This window comes from Coregonus lavaretus (assembly GCF_964263955.1).
Source record: "Coregonus lavaretus genome assembly, contig: HAP1_SCAFFOLD_2713, whole genome shotgun sequence".
NCBI lineage: Eukaryota > Metazoa > Chordata > Actinopteri > Salmoniformes > Salmonidae > Coregonus > Coregonus lavaretus.
Window position 1 is genome coordinate 51661 of NW_028166477.1, and position 18266 is coordinate 69926.

Genomic DNA, 18266 nt, shown 5'->3' on the forward strand with positions numbered 1-18266 from the left:
ACTCAGCTCGGTCCATTGTCAACCTTGGCAGAGAAGGAGTCATTCCTATGATAAGGGAATGAAAAGAAACACAGCATTTGATATTTCCCCTATTTCTCAGTGTTTTTGGTAGCGTAAAAACCAGTGGTTTTTGAAATAAACCATTAAAGGGGCAATCAGCAGTAGAAACTAACAACATTTCTGGTAAAAAGCTGAGGGATGGGGCTGGAGAAATGTAATGAATTAAAATCATAAACAGAGCTATGGATGCAAGGACTGACCATGCATGATATGAAGATGATCGTTTTAACCATGTTTTGAGGCTATATAGTGTTTGTTTACATTTACTTTGCTGACAAACATTGGAGTAAAACAAACTTATATTTTGGGTTCTGATGACAGTTGAACTAAGCTCATGAGGCATTTATACGTTATATTCTTCAAGAATCAATGGGTAGATATCAGTCCAAACATGGATGTAGCAACTGCTGATTGCCCCTTTAAATGCAAAGTAGCTCCCTATGTGTCTATGACTAACGTCTGAGTGGGTTTTTGGCCGGACGGTGTGCCAGTTTTCACTTCTCATTCTCTGGCTGGTTTGGAATGGAATGACATCTTCACATCGTTACATAAACAAACAACCCGCCATTTTGTTTCTCTCAAGTCAAGTGGATGGCGGCCAGGCAGTCACTGACCCTAGATGGATCCAGTTTTATGTCCTATAGGGAATAGGGCTCAAACGTAATGCACTATTCAGGGAATATGGATGAAACGTAGTGCACTATATAGGGAATATGGATGAAACGTAATGCACTATATAGGGAATAGGGATGAAACGTAATGCACTATATAGGGAATATGGATGAAACGTAATGCACTCACACACACACATACATAAACACACGCACACACACCTCACAATCCCCTAAATCCACTCTGATGATTTCCACCCCAAAGAAAATATAAAGAGTTTTTTGCGTCTAATTGAAGGTGTTACAGGAGGGGGTCGCAGTTCCGGAGCGACCCACTAGGTGTCATCCTCCGACAACCTTAGGCACCTCCTTACTTACAGTCTGGACTAATCATCATCCTATTGGTGTCACCTGTGTCTACCTGTTCACCTGTGTATTTATGCCCTCCCTTCCCTGTGTTCCCTTGCTCAGTTTTCTCTGCTAGTTTCTCTATGCTCAGCAGTACTAATCAGTGTCTGATCGGAGAAGTATGTACAGGTACTCAAGAAGTGTTCTCCCTGTTTCTCTATTATTTCAGTCATAGTTACTATTTCGTATTTTGGCTGTCAGCCTGTTTTTGGAGACTTATTTGCTCCACCTTTTTTTTATCGTGTTAAGTCCGTTGTTTTGTATCCTGGCTTCGGGACCACCAGTAAAGATCCTTGTTTCACCATCTCTGCCTACTGTCTATCCTGCATCACACCTGGGTCACACCTCACACCAACCCTTACATGAAGGTTAGGGTGTAACCAAGTTCATCCGGCATTAAACGACTCTGTTTTTATTATCTTATAATAATAATAATACTCAGTACCTCCATGTGCTTCATAAACACCCAGACGCTACGCTGCTTCAACCTTTTTGAAGGCGAGACGGCCTGCTATGAGCTCATCATGCGTAGCCATGCTCCAATTACTGACAATATCCTCCTGATGAAAATAAATGCTTTTAATTGCAAAGTATTGTCATCATCAGATCCCTGTTTTCACATATTCTAGTTTATTACAGCTAGAGTATAACACTAGTGGTTATGCGAGGGAGGAGGACAGGTGTGTGTGTGTTCATGTGTGAGTTTGTCTGTCCAGTAGAACAAGGAATTGTGTGAGCTATACTCGTTACAATTCTATCTGCAACAGTCTGAATGTTTCACCAAATATGCCACAGCCCTCCTGAATGAGTATTTGAAAGTTTTTTTTAAACGTTTTTTGAATGTTTTCCAAACGTTACATGTTGGCTTGGCACAAAGTGAACCACATATCCGGTAGGGCGTTACTCTCCTCACCTGGTACGTCGTTCAGACATCCTAGTACAGGTGTGCTGGGTAGGAACACTCCTCCACTTCTTAGCCTCCACCACCATACCCTCCGCATCCACCAGCCCAAAGCCATATAGGTGACTCACTGAGAGAGAGAGAGAGAGAGAGAGAGAGAGAGAGAGAGAGAGAGAGAGAGAGAGAGAGAGAGAGAGAGAAGGAAGGAGGGGTAGAGAGAGAGAGCGAGCGAGAGAGAGAGAGAGGGAAGGAAGGAGGGGTAGAGAGAGAGAGAGAGAGAGAGAGAGAGCGAGAGAGAGAAGGAAGGAGGGGTAGAGAGAGAGAGAGAGAGAGAGCGAGAGAGAGCGAGAGGAGGAGGAGTTGGACCTGTGTCTAAATGGATGAGTGAAGCTTCTAAAGAGAAAGCTCACCTAAATTATTATATTCTATCTTTCTTGAACTGGTGTAACTACTACTTAGCTGATGGTGGATTTATGAGAAACAGTTAAAATGTTACACCTTCCTCTCCAGGTGAAGCGATAAGAGAGGGACCAGCCCTAATCAAGCACACACATGCATGCACACACACTCAAACACACACACCCCACACACACACACACACACACACACACACACACACACACACACACACACAGCCCTACAGTGTGCCTTGTGAGTCGAAAGGCAAGCAATTAATTGGAAATCATAAACCAACTGGAACAGAACAAATATGTGCAATGGCTGGGGGATATCTGAAGGCTGGGGGATCTCTGAAGGCTGGGGGATCTCTGAATGCTGGGGGGATCTCTGAATGCTGGGGGGATCTCTGAATGCTGGGGGGATCTCTGAATGCTGGGGGATCTCTGAATGCTGGGGGATCTCTGAATGCTGGGGGATCTCTGAATGCTGGTACAGGAGGAGTTCAATGTACAGTAGCTACCTCTGTGTCCGGCTGCGTTGGTCTTCCAGTCGTTGGCCTTCAGGTGGACAGGCCTGGACGTCTTGACCAGCAGGTGCTGGACATCTCTCCAGCTGACCAATGGGCTGGAACAACAGAAATAAATAATGGTTGTGTTCATTAGGCACCAAACGGGGGGAAAATAGACTGAAACAGGCAGGGGCTACCTGGACATTCGTTTTCCATTGCAAAGTGTATTTTTGTTGTTGCGTGCCCTAATGAACTAGACCCAGACACATGTGTCAAATACCATGAAATACAAAAGTTTTGATTTAGCATGGGGTTTGTGCCCAGGTCTTAAGGAAATGGCAAAGAAGGCAGTCGGAAATTACAGCTTTTTCCCCCATTTTTCTCTTTATACAGTATGGCCAAAAGAAGTAAACTATAGAAAACAGTCAAACGTATTTGCACAAGTCATGTCCCTCACAATTCACTTACAAATAGCCTGACGTTTTACTTCATTTAAATCATTTTGAAGATAAATTTGCTCACTAAAATCTGATGTAGAGTGATCAAATTCAATGTACCCCATTCTGCAGTCGTATCATTGTGTATCATTGTCTAGTCGTGTATTAAGCACGTAATTAGAGCAGTAAAAATAAATGTTTTGGCATACCCGTGGTATACGATATACCACGGTTGTCAGCCAATCAGCATTCAGGGCTCGAACCACCCAGTTTATAATTGTTTACTAAGCACATAGTCTATATATCCAGGGCTACTCCCGCTCTCTAGGGGACAACTATGAGCTTCATGACCCAGTAATAGCAGTAACAAGATAAGATAGAACGTCATTAACACATCTTGTTAGTATTCTATCTATTCTTATCTTAAATTATTCTCTGTTATCTACAGATGTAGGAATAGTCTAATAGTCCCTGATCTACAGGTGCAGAGCTGCTGAAGATCTGAACACAAATCACCCCTGCTACTACCTGTTTTCCTCAGTTCAAATGTGTGTGCGTGATGCGTGCGTTTGGCGTGCGTGCCAAAACATCCCATGAACCATTCTCCTAAAAGAATGTGCCCCCTAAAAAGGAATGTCCTTCCACAGTAATGAACCTGTTATGGGGAAAAAGCCACTATGTTGAGACTCCAGAGTCTGTGCAACGTCAAGATAGGACCTCCTTGACAGGACAGCCAGTGGACAGATGTCAGTGAATGGTCTAATCAGACCGACGGACAGACAGATAGACAGACAATGAGCAAGGAGAGTGGGAGAGAGGGTTAGACTAAAAAGAGAGAAAGAGGGGGATACAGTAAAGAGAAAGAGATAGAGAGAGAAATGAAAGATAGAGAACAAGATCCAAACGGATGGACAGAAGACAGAAGGAGCAAGGAGAGAGAGAGGAAGAGGGATGAAGAAAAAGGGAGTGGGAAAAAGAAATACATTAAAACAGATGGACAGAAGACAGAAGCAAGAAAAGAGGGATGAGGGGGAGAGGGAGAGGAGGGGGGAGAGGAGAGAGAGAGAGAGAGAGAGGGGTACTGACTTGGCCTCCAGAGCGAGAGCGATGACCCCGGCCACCATGGGAGCCGACACAGAGGTGCCAGTGTGGCCGTCAGTACAGCGCTGCCGCAGATCTGTGGTCACCTGAGAGAAGAGACAACGACAGACGTTACATCTTATTCATTCATCATCTTTCTTTAGATTCATTTCTTCTGCCGCAAAGACTGACACTCAGAAATGTGTTTCCTAAGCCACACAATGCGCTGTACAACCAGTTACCTTTCGAGACACACAGGACTATAGTAATACTTCATACATTCTATTTACAGTAATATTTACAGTTATTTACAGTAGTGATAACATAATAATGACTAAATACAGCAATCTTGGGCTATGTCCTAATACTCTTAAGCGGCTTCCTTTTCTTGTTCCCTTTGCCACTACACTCTCACTCACATATGACATTCTCACAAATCAATAGTCATGATGGCAAGGAGACAGCAGTGATTGGAGGCTATTTTGGACTTCTGGCGAGGACAGACCAATTGACTGTTAACTGGATGCCGGAGCAGGGAGCACAGTCAAGGCTTGTTAAAGTACATGACAGATAGGTGAAGGGAGGAGGGCAGAGAGCAGGTCTGCTTGTGGTAACCCCACCACCACCAGGAAGAGTAGCTGCTGCGTTTGCAGCGGCTAATGGGGATCCTAATAAATACCAAATACCACCACTGCCCAACCATGTGCACTGGGCTGAGGCCACAGGTTCAGCTTCTGCTAAACTCAGTAAATATTATTCTCAATTTGGTCCCTGTAAAACTAACCAGGACACCCACAGTGTTGGCCTAGACCACAGGCAGGGGAGGGGGCAGCGAGAGGTACAGGATCCACAGCCCAGGGGCTGTATCAAGCGTCTCACTGCTACTTGGAGATGCTTGACAAATACAGCCCCTGAGCCCAGGAGGCCAGAACCCCACCCCGAGTTATCACACAAGGGGCTTAAAGGGATAGTTCACCCAAATTACAAAATTGCATATTACATTTTGTTTCCTTACCTTGGAAGCAGTCAATGAAAAACTGCAAGACACCGTTAGTTTTGTTTACCTATGCCCATGCTACCAACCTCTAAAATTTGCATTTTGAGATGATTTGGACCTGAAATTTAAAGCTGGAATATTATTTTTTAATCACGTTGTGCGGCACTCTTTAAAGGATACTTCTACTTTGGGATACATTGACTGTCATAGGTTTGTTAGAAAATGCTTATGTTAGCAGTTAGTGGTAATGGCTATGTACAGTGCATTCGGAAAGTATTCAGACCCCTTCACTTTTTCCACATTTTGTTATGTTACAGCCTTATTCTAAAATTGATTAAATAAAATAAAATCGTCATCAATCTACACAAATTACCCCATAATGACAAAGCGAATTTTTTTAAAATACAAAAAACGGAAATATCACATTTACGTAAGTATTCAGACCCTTTACTCAGTACTTTGTTGAAGCACCTTTGGCAGCGATTATAGCCTCAAGCCTTCTTGGGTATGACGCTACAAGCTAGACACGCCTGTATTTCGGGAGTTTCTCCCATTCTTCTCTGCAGATCCTCTCAAGCTCTGTAAGGTTGGACGGGGAGCGTCGCTGCACAGTTATTTTCAGGTCTTTCCAGAGATGTTCGATCGGATTCAAGTCCGGGCTCTGGCTGGGCCACTCAAGGACATTAGGAGCCTTCGCCCCAGTCTGAGGTCCTGAACGCTTTGGAGCAGGTGTTCAACAAGGATCTCTCTGTACTTTGCTCCGTTCATCTCTCCCTTGATCCTGACTAGTCTCCCAGTTCCTGCCACTGAAAGACATCCCCACAGCATGATGCTGCCACCAGCATGCTTCACCGTAGGGATGGTGCCAGGTTTCCTTCAGACATGACGCTTGGCATTCAGGCAAAGAGTTCAATCTTGGTTTCATCAGACCAGAGAATCTTGTTTCTCATGGTCTGAGAGTCCATTAGGTGCCTTTTTGCAAACTCCCAGCGGGCTGTCATGTGACTTTTACTAAGGAGTGACTTCCATCTGGCCACTCTACCATAAAAGCCTAATTGGTGGAGTGCTACAGAGATGGTTGTCCTTCTGGAAGGTTCTCCAATCTCCACAGAAGAACTCTGGAGTTCTGTCGGGTTCTTGGTAACCTCCCTGACCAAGGCCCTTCTCCCCCAATTGCTCAGTTTGGCCTGGCAGCCAGCTCTAGGAAGAGACTTGGTGGTTCCAGATTTCTTCCATTTAAGAATGATGGAGGCCGCTGTGTTCTTGGGGACCTTCAATGCTGCAGACATTTTTTGGTACCCTTCTCCAAATCTGTGCTTTGATATAATCCTGTCTCTGAGCTCTATGGACAATTCCTTCGACGTCAGGCTTGGTTTTTGCTCTAGATTTTCAAACCGATTTAAGTCAAAACTGTAACTAGGCCACTCAGGAACATTCAATGTCATCTTGGTAAGCAACTCCAGTGTATATTTGTCCTTGTGTTTTAGGTTATTGTCCTGCTAAAAGTTGAGTTTGTCTCCAAGTGTCTGTTGGAAAGCAGACTGAACAAGGTTTTCCTCTACGATTTTGCCTGTGCTTAGCTCTTTTCCGTTTATTTTTATCCTATAAAACTCCCTAGTCCTTGAGGATGACAAGCATACCCATAACATGATGCAGCCACCACCATGCTTGAAAATATGAAGAGTTGTACTCAGTGATGTGTGTTGGATTTGCCCCAAACATAACGATTTGTATTCAGGTCCTAAATTTAATTTCTTTGCCAATTTGTTGGCAGTTTTACTTAAGTGCCTTATTGCAAACAGGATGCATGTTTTGGAATATTTTTATTCTGTACAGGCTTCCTTCTTTTCACTCTGTCATTTAGGTTAGTATTGTGGAGTAACTACAATGTTGTTGATCCATCCTCAGTTTTCTCCTATCCCAGCCATTAAACTCTGTAACCGTTTTAAAGTCACCATTAGCCTCATGGTGAAATCCCTGAGCAGTTTCCTTCCTCTCTGGCAACTGAATGATGCCTGTATCTTTGTAGTGACTGGGTGTATTGATGCACCATCCAACGTGTAATTAATAACTTCAGCATGCTCAAAGAGCTATTCAATGTCTGCTTTTTTTTACTCATCTACCAATAAGTACCCTTCTTTGCGAGGCATTGAAAAACCTCCCTGGTCTTTCTGGTTGAATCTGTGTTTGAAATTCACTGCTTGACTGAGGGACCTTACAGATAATTGTATGTGTGTGATACTGAGATGTGGTAGTCATTCAAAATCATGTTAAACACTATTATTGCACACAGAGTTAGTCCATGCAACTTATTATGTGACTTGTTAAGCACATTTTTACTCCTAAATTTATTTAGGCTTGCATAACAAATGGTTTGAATACTTATTGACTCAAGACATTTCAGCTTTTCATTTTTAATACATTTGTAAAAAATTCAAAAAAATGTAATTTCACTTTGACATTATCAGGTATTGTGTGTAGGCCAGTGACACAAACTATCAATGTAATCCATTTTAAATTCAGGCTGTAACACAACAAAATGTGGAAAAAGTCAAGGGGTGTGAATACGTTCTTATCACAAATGCCTCTCCTCTCACAAGCACAAACCTGGCTAAATATTAGCATTGTTCAGTAGCAACCTTTCCTCATTAAAATGGATGGTGGATATTTGTTAAAAAGAGCAACACAAACAGCACATTTGAGCTGTGTCCAAGTTGTTGATGCTGTCATAATTCCAGTAAGGGGAGGCCATCTCTGTGTTGTTGGGGGAAAAACAGTGTGTAGTTGATGGATGTGGCATGTCTGTGCTTTGGCAACGCTACACCATTCCCTTATCCCAGAGGACATCAAAAACATTATATGGGGGATGGTGGTGTGTGTGTGTGTTTATGAATGCCAGAATGAATGATAGCATGTTTCTGAAAGAGAGTGAGAGTGTGTGTGCATGTGTTTGAGTCAGGCCACAGAACTGTATTAAAAGCATTATGAATGTTAATCTGCTTAGATGTAAATGTCAATTTGACAGAATGAAGAATGCCATAATAAAGTGTACTAGCGTTCCTTGGCTTTTATGGTTTGTAACCCTGCAACTAAACAGCTTTCCTTCCATAGGAAAGCAGGCAAAGGCACACTTGATTTAAACATCAACACTCAAAACTCAACTATTTTCCTGTTGTAATACTTGCCACTTGCCATGAAGAGCAGACCTCCAAGTACTAGCGCTTGCGTGCAGTCAATCATATACACACACACACACACACACACACAATCCCTCCCCCCCACACACATGCACGCACACACTTACTATCTTCCTGTCATAGAACTCCCCGCTGCTGTAGGTGGTGGCCAGTGTAGAGGAGCAGACCTCCAGGTACCAGGGCTTGTTGCCGTTCTCTGTGGTGCTGGAGATGGAGATGGTGTAGATGCTGTTGGTGTAGCCGTCACACGAACAGTGGTCACCCTGGCGACCTCCGTTCCCCGACGCCCAAACAAAGATGGATCCCAGACCCTTCCGGCCCTGTTTGAGTGGGAGAGAGAGACAGATGTGAACAAAGATGGATCCCAGACCCTGACGGCCCTGTTTGAGTGGGAGAGAGGGACAGATGTGAACAAAGATTGAGCCCAGACCCTTCCGGCACTGTTTGAGTGGGAGAGAGGACAGATGTGAACAACTGAGCCGAACCGAGAAGAGCCAAATCAAGCTGGGTTATGCATCCACCATAGTTGTTGAAAAAGACAACTTGAAAATAAAATATCTGAGCCAGCACAGTTTGGTTCGGGTCGGCACGATAGTGTGAAAAGGATATCAGTAGACAATGAAAGTTGATTTGAAAAATATGTATTTCTCGTTAAAACTTACTCCTTCATTATAGATGGGCTTCGTATATCTAAAAAAAAACCTTTTTGTAATGTAATGTGCTCTGAGTGCTCCACTGAATCAATACAAATGCAATCCATTATGCAACAGAGTTGAGGCCCAGTTCAATACCACACAGCAATAAGGACCACTTCACTTGGTACTTCTGGGGGCGCTAAACAATAAGTGAAATTGCATTTCCTTATTCGTTTCATTTGAGTGACTCGGTTAAGTAGATTGATTTGCTCCAAAAGACCTTTTGAAATCAAGTGCCTCATATTGAGATCCTGTTACTGTCTAATCTAATATGAGTGATGCAGTTACAGTGGGGGAAAAAAGTATTTAGTCAGCCACCAATTGTGCAAGTTCTCCCACTTAAAAAGATGAGAGAGGCCTGTAATTTTCATCATAGGTACACGTCAACTATGACAGACAAATTGAGAGAAAAAAAATCCAGAAAATCACATTGTAGGATTTTTAATGAATTTATTTGCAAATTATGGTGGAAAATAAGTATTTGGTCACCTACAAACAAGCAAGATTTCTGGCTCTCACAGACCTGTAACTTCTTCTTTAAGAGGCTCCTCTGTCCTCCAACCGTTACCTGTATTAATGGCACCTGTTTGAACTTGTTATCAGTATAAAAGACACCTGTCCACAACCTCAAACAGTCACACTCCAAACTCCACTATGGCCAAGACCAAAGAGCTGTCAAAGGACACCAGAAACAAAATTGTAGACCTGCACCAGGCTGGGAAGACTGAATCTGCAATAGGTAAGCAGCTTGGTTTGAAGAAATCAACTGTGGGAGCAATTATTAGGAAATGGAAGACATACAAGACCACTGATAATCTCCCTCGATCTGGGGCTCCACGCAAGATCTCACCCTGTGGGGTCAAAATGATCACAAGAATGGTGAGCAAAAATCCCAGAACCACACAGGGGGACCTAGTGAATAACCTGCAGAGAGCTGGGACCAAAGTAACAAAGCCTACCATCAGCAACACACTACGCCGCCAGGGACTCAAATCCTGCAGTGCCAGACGTGTCCCCCTGCTTAAGCCAGTACATGTCCAGGCCCGTCTGAAGTTTGCTAGAGTGCATTTGGATGATCCAGAAGAGGATTGGGAGAATGTCATATGGTCATATGAAACCAAAATAGAACTTTTTGGTAAAAACTCAACTCGTCGTGTTTGGAGGACAAAGAATGCTGAGTTGCATCCAAAGAACACCATACCTACTGTGAAGCATGGGGGTGGAAACATCATGCTTTGGGGCTGTTTTTCTGCAAAGGGACCAGGACGACTGATCCGTGTAAAGGAAAGAATGAATGGTGCCATGTATCGTGAGATTTTGAGTGAAAACCTCCTTCCATCAGCAAGGGCATTGAAGATGAAACGTGGCTGGGTCTTTCAGCATGACAATGATCCCAAACACACCGCCCGGGCAATGAAGGAGTGGCTTCGTAAGAAGCATTTCAAGGTCCTGGAGTGGCCTAGCCAGTCTCCAGATCTCAACCCCATAGAAAATCTTTGGAGGGAGTTGAAAGTCCGTGTTGCCCAGCGACAGCCCCAAAACATCACTGCTCTAGAGGAGATCTGCATGGAGGAATGGGCCAAAATACCAGCAACAGTGTGTGAAAACCTTGTGAAGACTTACAGAAAACGTTTGACCTGTGTCATTGCCAACAAAGGGTATATAACAAAGTATTGAGAAACTTTTGTTATTGACCAAATACTTATTTTCCACCATAATTTGCAAATACATTCATTAAAGATCCTACAATGTGATTTTCTGGATTTTTTTTTCTCATTTTGTCTGTCATAGTTGACGTGTACCTATGACGAAAATTACAGGCCTCTCTCATATTTTTAAGTGGGAGAACTTGCACAATTGGTGGCTGACTAAATACTTTTTCCCCCCACTGTATGTACATTGATTTCAAAAGTTATTTTGGGCAAATCAAGTAACTCAAAGGCTGATATTCGTTACGTTTTCTGGTCAAAAGTTCCTCTGGTCAGGAGTAGTGCACTACATGGGAATGGAGCGTGTCATTGAAACACTCCTGTAAGAAAGTAGTGCACTACAATTGGGTTTCATTTGATCGAACGCTTGGTCAAAAGTAGTGCACTATATGGGTCAAAGGGGGTCAACAGTAGTGCACTATATGGGCCAGGGAACGGGGTGTAATCGAAGTAGTGCACTACATTGGGCAATAAACAGGGTGCCATTAGCTAGGTCCACATAAAGAAAATATGCGCATTTTCCCACCAGTGGCGTGTTTCCACAAAAAATCGGTGCGTGATAAGGTAGTGCGCGCAACATTTACTTTTTGCTTATGTTTTCAGGTACCCGATAAAAATCGAAAGTTCAATGTGTTTCCATTGCATTTTCAACTCTACGGATAGTTTTGCAAATGTGCCTACTCTGGTGTTGGCACGTGCGCTCTAGCCAACAGCTCACAGATACAGTGCGGGTAGGCTAGTCTACGTGATAAGATTATGGATAAGAGCGAGAATATTTTAATTTGTCAAACGGCAGTCAAGCATCGATCATCATGTCACCAGAATAAGACCCTCGATATTTATTGGAAAGAAGCATCAAGCTCATCACCACCCTGTGAAGTTAATCATAACTTATTTCATCTGTAGCCTAATAAACTACATGGTTTCCCGAGTCGTAGTGGGAGGACCACACACCATATCATCGCGTGACTCCCAAATTTACTTCGATATGATGGTTATTATAGTATATCAATATTTGCGCATTAAAGCGTTTCCACCACCATTTCTCGCAAAATGAATTTTACCTGCACAAAAACATCCCACCATGTCGAACGAACAAATTATCTGTCGGCATTTATAAAATTGTACCGAAACTTCCTGTTTCCATCACAGCTGTCGTAAAATCATTTTTTTATTATATGATATGACTTTACTCGCATCAAAACTGTGTATGGAAACGTGGTTATAGACCATCATTATCATGACCATCATTTACCTTTTTAATGCCCATCTCGAAGGCTTGTTTGGCCAGAGGCCCTGGTCCGTCCACAGTCTTTCCATCGTCGTCAGGTCCCCAGCTGGCGCTGTAGATGTCTATGTAGTCCGGTCTGATCCCAAGGGACTTAGCCTCTACTACATCTGTCACATCACCATCCAGCATACGGATACCTGCTCACAGATACACAACCAATAGCAATAAATCAATCAACCAATCAATCAATCACTAAATCAATCGACCAATTAATCAATCAATCAACCAATCAAATGCATTTATAAGGCACCTTAAAAAAATGTTTGTCACAAAGTGTTTTACAATAACAAATAGATCGTCATTTAGCAGATGTTTGCGTCCAAAGGTGACTTGCCTGTTAAAAGATATAGTCAGCATATTTGTTTTGTTTGTGTGTTCTGCTTCAGCAACAGCTAGTCTACCTTGGGTCCCCACAAAATCCACATGTTGGATAGTTGAGAGCAAGGATAGTTTTGCATAGCTTTGATAACGATTAGTCAGGTCAGTGATTACACCAAGGAAGGAAGGAAGGAAGGAAGGAAGGAAGGAAGGAAGGAAGGAAGGAAGGAAGGAAGGAAGGAAGGAAGGAAGGAAGGAAGGAAGGAAGGAACCAACCAACCAACCAACCAACTAACCAAAAAAAAAAACTAACAAACTAACAAACTAACGAAACAACGAACGATGGCGCTTTCTAGAAACAGGGCCAAAGGGTTTGAGGGCAGAATTAAGATCACACTCTGGTAGCATCATTATAATTAAGGTGGCATCATTATAATCAGAAGCCTTTGTTTCCAGCTAGGCGACCGCTGAGCACTCGGAGAGAAGTGTAACCAATGTGAAACTACTGTATGCCAACACATTTATTCCCTTTAATGAGGCACAAAGACACAGTTTCACTCTTTTGTTTGGTTTGTGTCTTCTGCTTTATCTTACAACACTCTAAACACATATATATACACAACACAGCTGGCGAGAGGGTGTGTGAAAAAGACTGTGTGTGTGTGCGCACATATGCATGAGTGTGTGTTTGGGTTACAGGGACAGATCTCTACTTGCTGTACCCTCTGCCCCCTCTGCACCCGCAATACTCTCTCTCCCCCTTTCCCCTCCATCCCTCCATCTCTACTCCACCCCTCCATTGAGTTCACTCCTCCATCCACCCCGCTCCTCATTTCAAAATGAACAGTATTTTCCCAAAGGGGAGAGAGAGAGAGAGAGAGAGAGAGAGAGAGAGAGAGAGAGAGAGAGAGAGAGAGAGAGAGAGAGAGAGAGAGACAGAGAGAGAGAGAGAGAGAGAGAGAGAAAAGTTATTGAGGAAGTTCTGAGCGTCAAACTAATTACTATATAAATCTGTTCCAATGAATTTTTATTTTAGTTATTTAGAGGCCCGCAGGTGCCCAAGACATTCCCTTCTATTCCTGGTAACAGCTGTTAAGAACACCAATGTGCTAACGAGCAATTAAACTGGAATACAGAGTGACATTAATGTATCTAATAGAAAGTACATGCAGCAACACCATTACGGTAAAACCACATTAATTTATCATGTGATCGGATGTGAAGTGTTCCAAAAACACGTTTTCACATGTGAAATCGTGTTTTTTCTGTAAGGCCAAAAACAAACTTCTGGCAGTATTGAACCAACAGTTCTGCCTTTGTGATAGTGCTTTTGTGTGTGTGTGTGTGTGTGTGTGTGTGTGTGTGTGTGTGTGTGTGTGTGTGTGTGTGTGTGTGTGTGTGTGTGTGTGTGTGTGTGTGTGTGTGTGCGTATGTGTTTAACTATACTTGTGGGGTTCAGAAGTCTAAAATTTGACCAACTGGGGACATTTTGTTAGTCCCCACAAGGTCAAATGCTATTTCTAGGGGGTTTAGGGTTAATGTTAGAATTAGGTTTAGGGTTAGGAGCTAGGGTTAGGGTTAAGGTTAGGTTTTGGGGTTAAGGTTAGGGAAAATAGGATTTTGAATAGTACTGAATTGTGTGTTAGTTATACAAGACTGTGTGTGTGTGTGTGTGTGTGTGTGTGTGTGTGTGTGTGTGTGTGTGTGGTTCGGTTTCTATGGTGCATGAAGACAGCTAAGATGCTCACAAGGATACAACCAGGAATTCCAGGAGTTTTTTAATGCGAGGGATTGTTTCATACTCCGTTAGAATACTGCCTGCATTCCTCTGACGACGGTTGCCATGCCAGAGTTCTAGTTCCGTATTTGGCAGGAGAGGAAGAGAAAGGAAATGTGTGCTGGATCAAGAAATGACTATTTGACAAGAGCATCTTTCTTTACGCTTGTGGAGGATTATTCTTTTTTGGAATAGGCTCTCAACGCCCATATCTCACAATCCATCAGATACACACACCTGTGTGTCAAGTGTCTTTCCCATTATAGAAAGTTACATTTCTGTGTTAGCGGGGGAATGATAGGAGAGGGCGTAACAAACCAACACAAACAACCCCCCCCCACCCGGCCCTCTTCGCTCACCCCAAACCCCCGACAGACAGACACACACACAAACAACCCCCCCCACCCGACCCTCTTCGCTCACCCCAAACCCCCGACAGACAGACACACACACACAAACAACCAACACACCTGATTCTACTAAATCAAAATAGCCTAGCTCTCACAGCCACGGTAGGTAATCAATTATGGTCTCTTGTATAAGTCACTTTTTTATTTTGGACTGACAGACGGATATATAATTGAAGTTGTGCCTTGAGGAGGGTTGGTTGTGAAAGGGGAACAAAGCAGGGGGGTTACAGACTCACCATACAGAAGAGAGGAGAGAGAGGAAGGGGGAGAGAGAGACAGAAAGAGCAAGAGAGAGAGAGATGCTCAACATGCTCTGCTCACACCTACTGTGATGGTCCGGGCCTAAACCACACAAAAACAACACTAGACACTATGGAACACAAAGCTTTTACTATCTTATCCTGGAATATACAAGGTCTGAGGTCATCTGCCTTTGGCTTAAAGAGCAGGAATCCAGACTTCATCAAATAAATTGGAAATACAGACATTGTCATCCTACAAGAAACATGGCATAAAGGAGAAGGACCCACTGGTTACAGAGAGCTGGTAGTCCCATCCACCAAACTACCAGGTGTGAAACAGGGAAGAAACTCAGGGGGTATGCTAATTTGGTATAGAGCAGACCTAACCCACTCTATTAAATTAGTCAAAACAGGAACATTTTACATCTGGCTAGAAATTAATAAGGAAATTATCTCAACAGAGAACAATGTCCTCATGTGTATCTACCAAAAAACAATTAGGCAACAACAAATTCAATCCCTTCTAGACAATTTCCTTGACAAAATGTTTCACTGTAATAGTGAAGGTGTAAACTTTGCAGTAGAAAACCTAAACAGAATATTTGACCTCTCAGCTTCCCTTTCAAATCTAAAAATGTCAAGCAGACAACCTAAGAAAATTTACAGCAATGACAAATGGTTTAATGAAGAATGCTAAAACCTAAGAAAGAAATTGAGAAACCTATCCAACCAAAACCATAGAGACCCAGAAAACCTGAGCCTATGCCTTCACTATGGTGAATCACTAAAACAATACAGAAATACACTACGGAAAAAGAAGGAACAGCACGTCAGAAATCAGCTCAATGTAATTGAAGAATCCATAGAATCGAACCACTTCTGGGAAAATTGGAAAACTCCAAACAAACAACAACACAAAGAGTTATCTATCCAAAACGGAGATGTATGGATAAACTACTTCTCCAATCTTTTTGGCTCAATAACAAAGAACAAACAGCAAAAACATATACATGATCAAATACAAATCTTAGAATCAACTATTAAAGACTACCAGAACCCACTGGATTCTCCAATTACATTGAATGAACTACAGGACAAAATACAAACCCTCCAACCCAAAAAGGCCTGTGGGGTTGATGGTATCCTAAATGAAATGATAAAATATACAGACCACAAATTCCAATTGGCTATACTTAAACTCTTTAACATCATCCTCAGCTCTGGCATCTTCCCCAATATTTGGAACCAAGGACTGATCACCCCAATCCACAAAAGTGGAGACAAATTTGACCCCAATAACTACTGTGGGATATGCGTTAACAGCAACCTTGGGGAAATCCTCTGCATTATCATTAACAGCAGACTCATACATTTTCTCAGCAAAAACAATGTACTGAGCAAATGTCAAATTGGCTTTTTACCAAATTACCGTACCACAGACAACATATTCACCCTGCACACCCTAATTGACAAACAAACAAACCAAAACAAAGGCAAAGTCTTCTCATGCTTTGTTGATTTCCAAAACACTTTTGACTCAATTTGGCATGAGTGTCTGCTATACAAATTGATGGAAAGTGGTGTTGGGGGAGAAACATACGACATTATAAAATCCATGTACACAAACAAATGGGCAAAAACACACATTTCTTTCCACAGGGCCGTGGGGTGAGACAGGGATGCAGCTTAAGCCCCACCCTCTTCAACATATATATCAACGAATTGGCGAGGGCACTAGAACAGTCTGCAGCACCTGGCCTCAGTACTGGAATCTGAAGTCAAATGTCTACTGTTTGCTGATGTCACGCGTGCTGTAGGTGGGTGGAGTGGTGGAATCAAACGCAGAACACCGAAGGATAGTCCAAACAACTTTAGTTAATCTCCAAACAGGAAAAATAACAACACTTGCCCGAAGGCAAAAATACGCACGAAGGCGAAATAGCAACAAGCGCACTAACAGGTGCGTAACGCTCCAACGCAGTGGAGGAAAGCTCAACCGAGCGAAAGGGCGAAAATAAGCCCAACACACGACAGACAAAAATCAATAACACACAACACCTGACAAACACAACGAGAACTAAATAGGACACTAATGACACTAAATGATAACAGGTGTGACAACAATCAGACAAAAGCAAACGAACATGAAACATACAACGGTGGCAGCTAGTATTCCGGAGACAACGAACGCCGAAGCCTGCCCGAACAAGGGAGAGAGGCAGCCTCGGCCGAAACCGTGACAGTACCCCCCCCTTGACGCGCGGCTCCAGACGTGCGCCGACTCCGGCCTCGGGGACGACCCGGAGGACGCGGAGCAGGGTGCGTCGGGTGCCCACGATGGAATTCCGTCAGGAGAGACGGGTCCAAAATGTCTCTCCTCGGCACCCAGCACCGCTCCTCCGGACCGTACCCCTCCCACTCCACTAGATACTGGAGACCCCCCATCCGACGTCTCGAATCCAAGATGGACCTCACGGAGTACGCCGGTGCCCCCTCGATGTCCAAAGGGGGCGGAGGAGTCTCCCTGATCTCACTTTCTTGGAGTGGGCCAGCTACCACCGGCCTGAGAAGGGACACATGGAACGAGGGGTTAATACTTTTATATTCAACAGGTAGTTGTAATTTATAACACACCTCGTTCAACCTTCCCAGGACTTTAAATGGCCCTACAAACCGCCGACCCAGTTTCCGACAGGGCAGGCGGAGGGGCAGGTTTCTGGTAGAGAGCCAGACTCGATCACCAGGTGCGTACACCGGTCCCTCACTGCGGTGGAGATCGGCGCTCGCCTTATGACGTCGGAGGGCCCGCTGCAGGTGGACGTGTGCAGCGTTCCAGGTCTCCTCCGAGCGCCGCGCCCACTCATCCACCGCAGGAGCCTCGATCTGGCTCTGCTGCCAAGGTGCCAGAACCGGCTGGTAACCTAACACACATTGGAAAGGGGTTAGGTTAGTGGAGGAATGGCGTAGGGAATTCTGGGCCATTTCGGCCCAGGGAACGTACCTTGCCCACTCCTCCGGCCGGTCCTGGCAGTATGTTCTAAGAAACCTACCCACATCCTGGTTCACACGTTCCACCTGCCCATTACTCTCCGGGTGGTAACCCGAGGTGAGGCTCACCGAGACCCCCAACCGCTCCATAAAGTCCCTCCAGACTCTGGAGGTAAATTGGGGACCCCGATCAGACACAATATCCTCGGGTACCCCGTAGTGCCGGAACACATGGGTG

General features: G+C 43.8%; 1 protein-coding gene across 1 annotated transcript in view; it reads right to left on the reverse strand.

The window, feature by feature from the left end:
* LOC311114667 (proprotein convertase subtilisin/kexin type 6-like) overlaps positions 1 to 12430 on the reverse strand; it is a gene marked incomplete at its 5' end in the record, with an annotated part of 39642 nt that extends 27212 nt beyond the window's left edge. The window contains 5 exons of the mRNA XM_084189907.1: positions 1993 to 2110; positions 2900 to 3003; positions 4411 to 4511; positions 8706 to 8918; positions 12258 to 12430. Of these exons, the coding sequence (XP_084046033.1) occupies positions 1993 to 2110; positions 2900 to 3003; positions 4411 to 4511; positions 8706 to 8918; positions 12258 to 12430 (709 nt within the window). The remainder of the gene's footprint in view (positions 1 to 1992; positions 2111 to 2899; positions 3004 to 4410; positions 4512 to 8705; positions 8919 to 12257) is intronic.
* Between the last annotated feature and the right edge of the window lie 5836 nt (positions 12431 to 18266).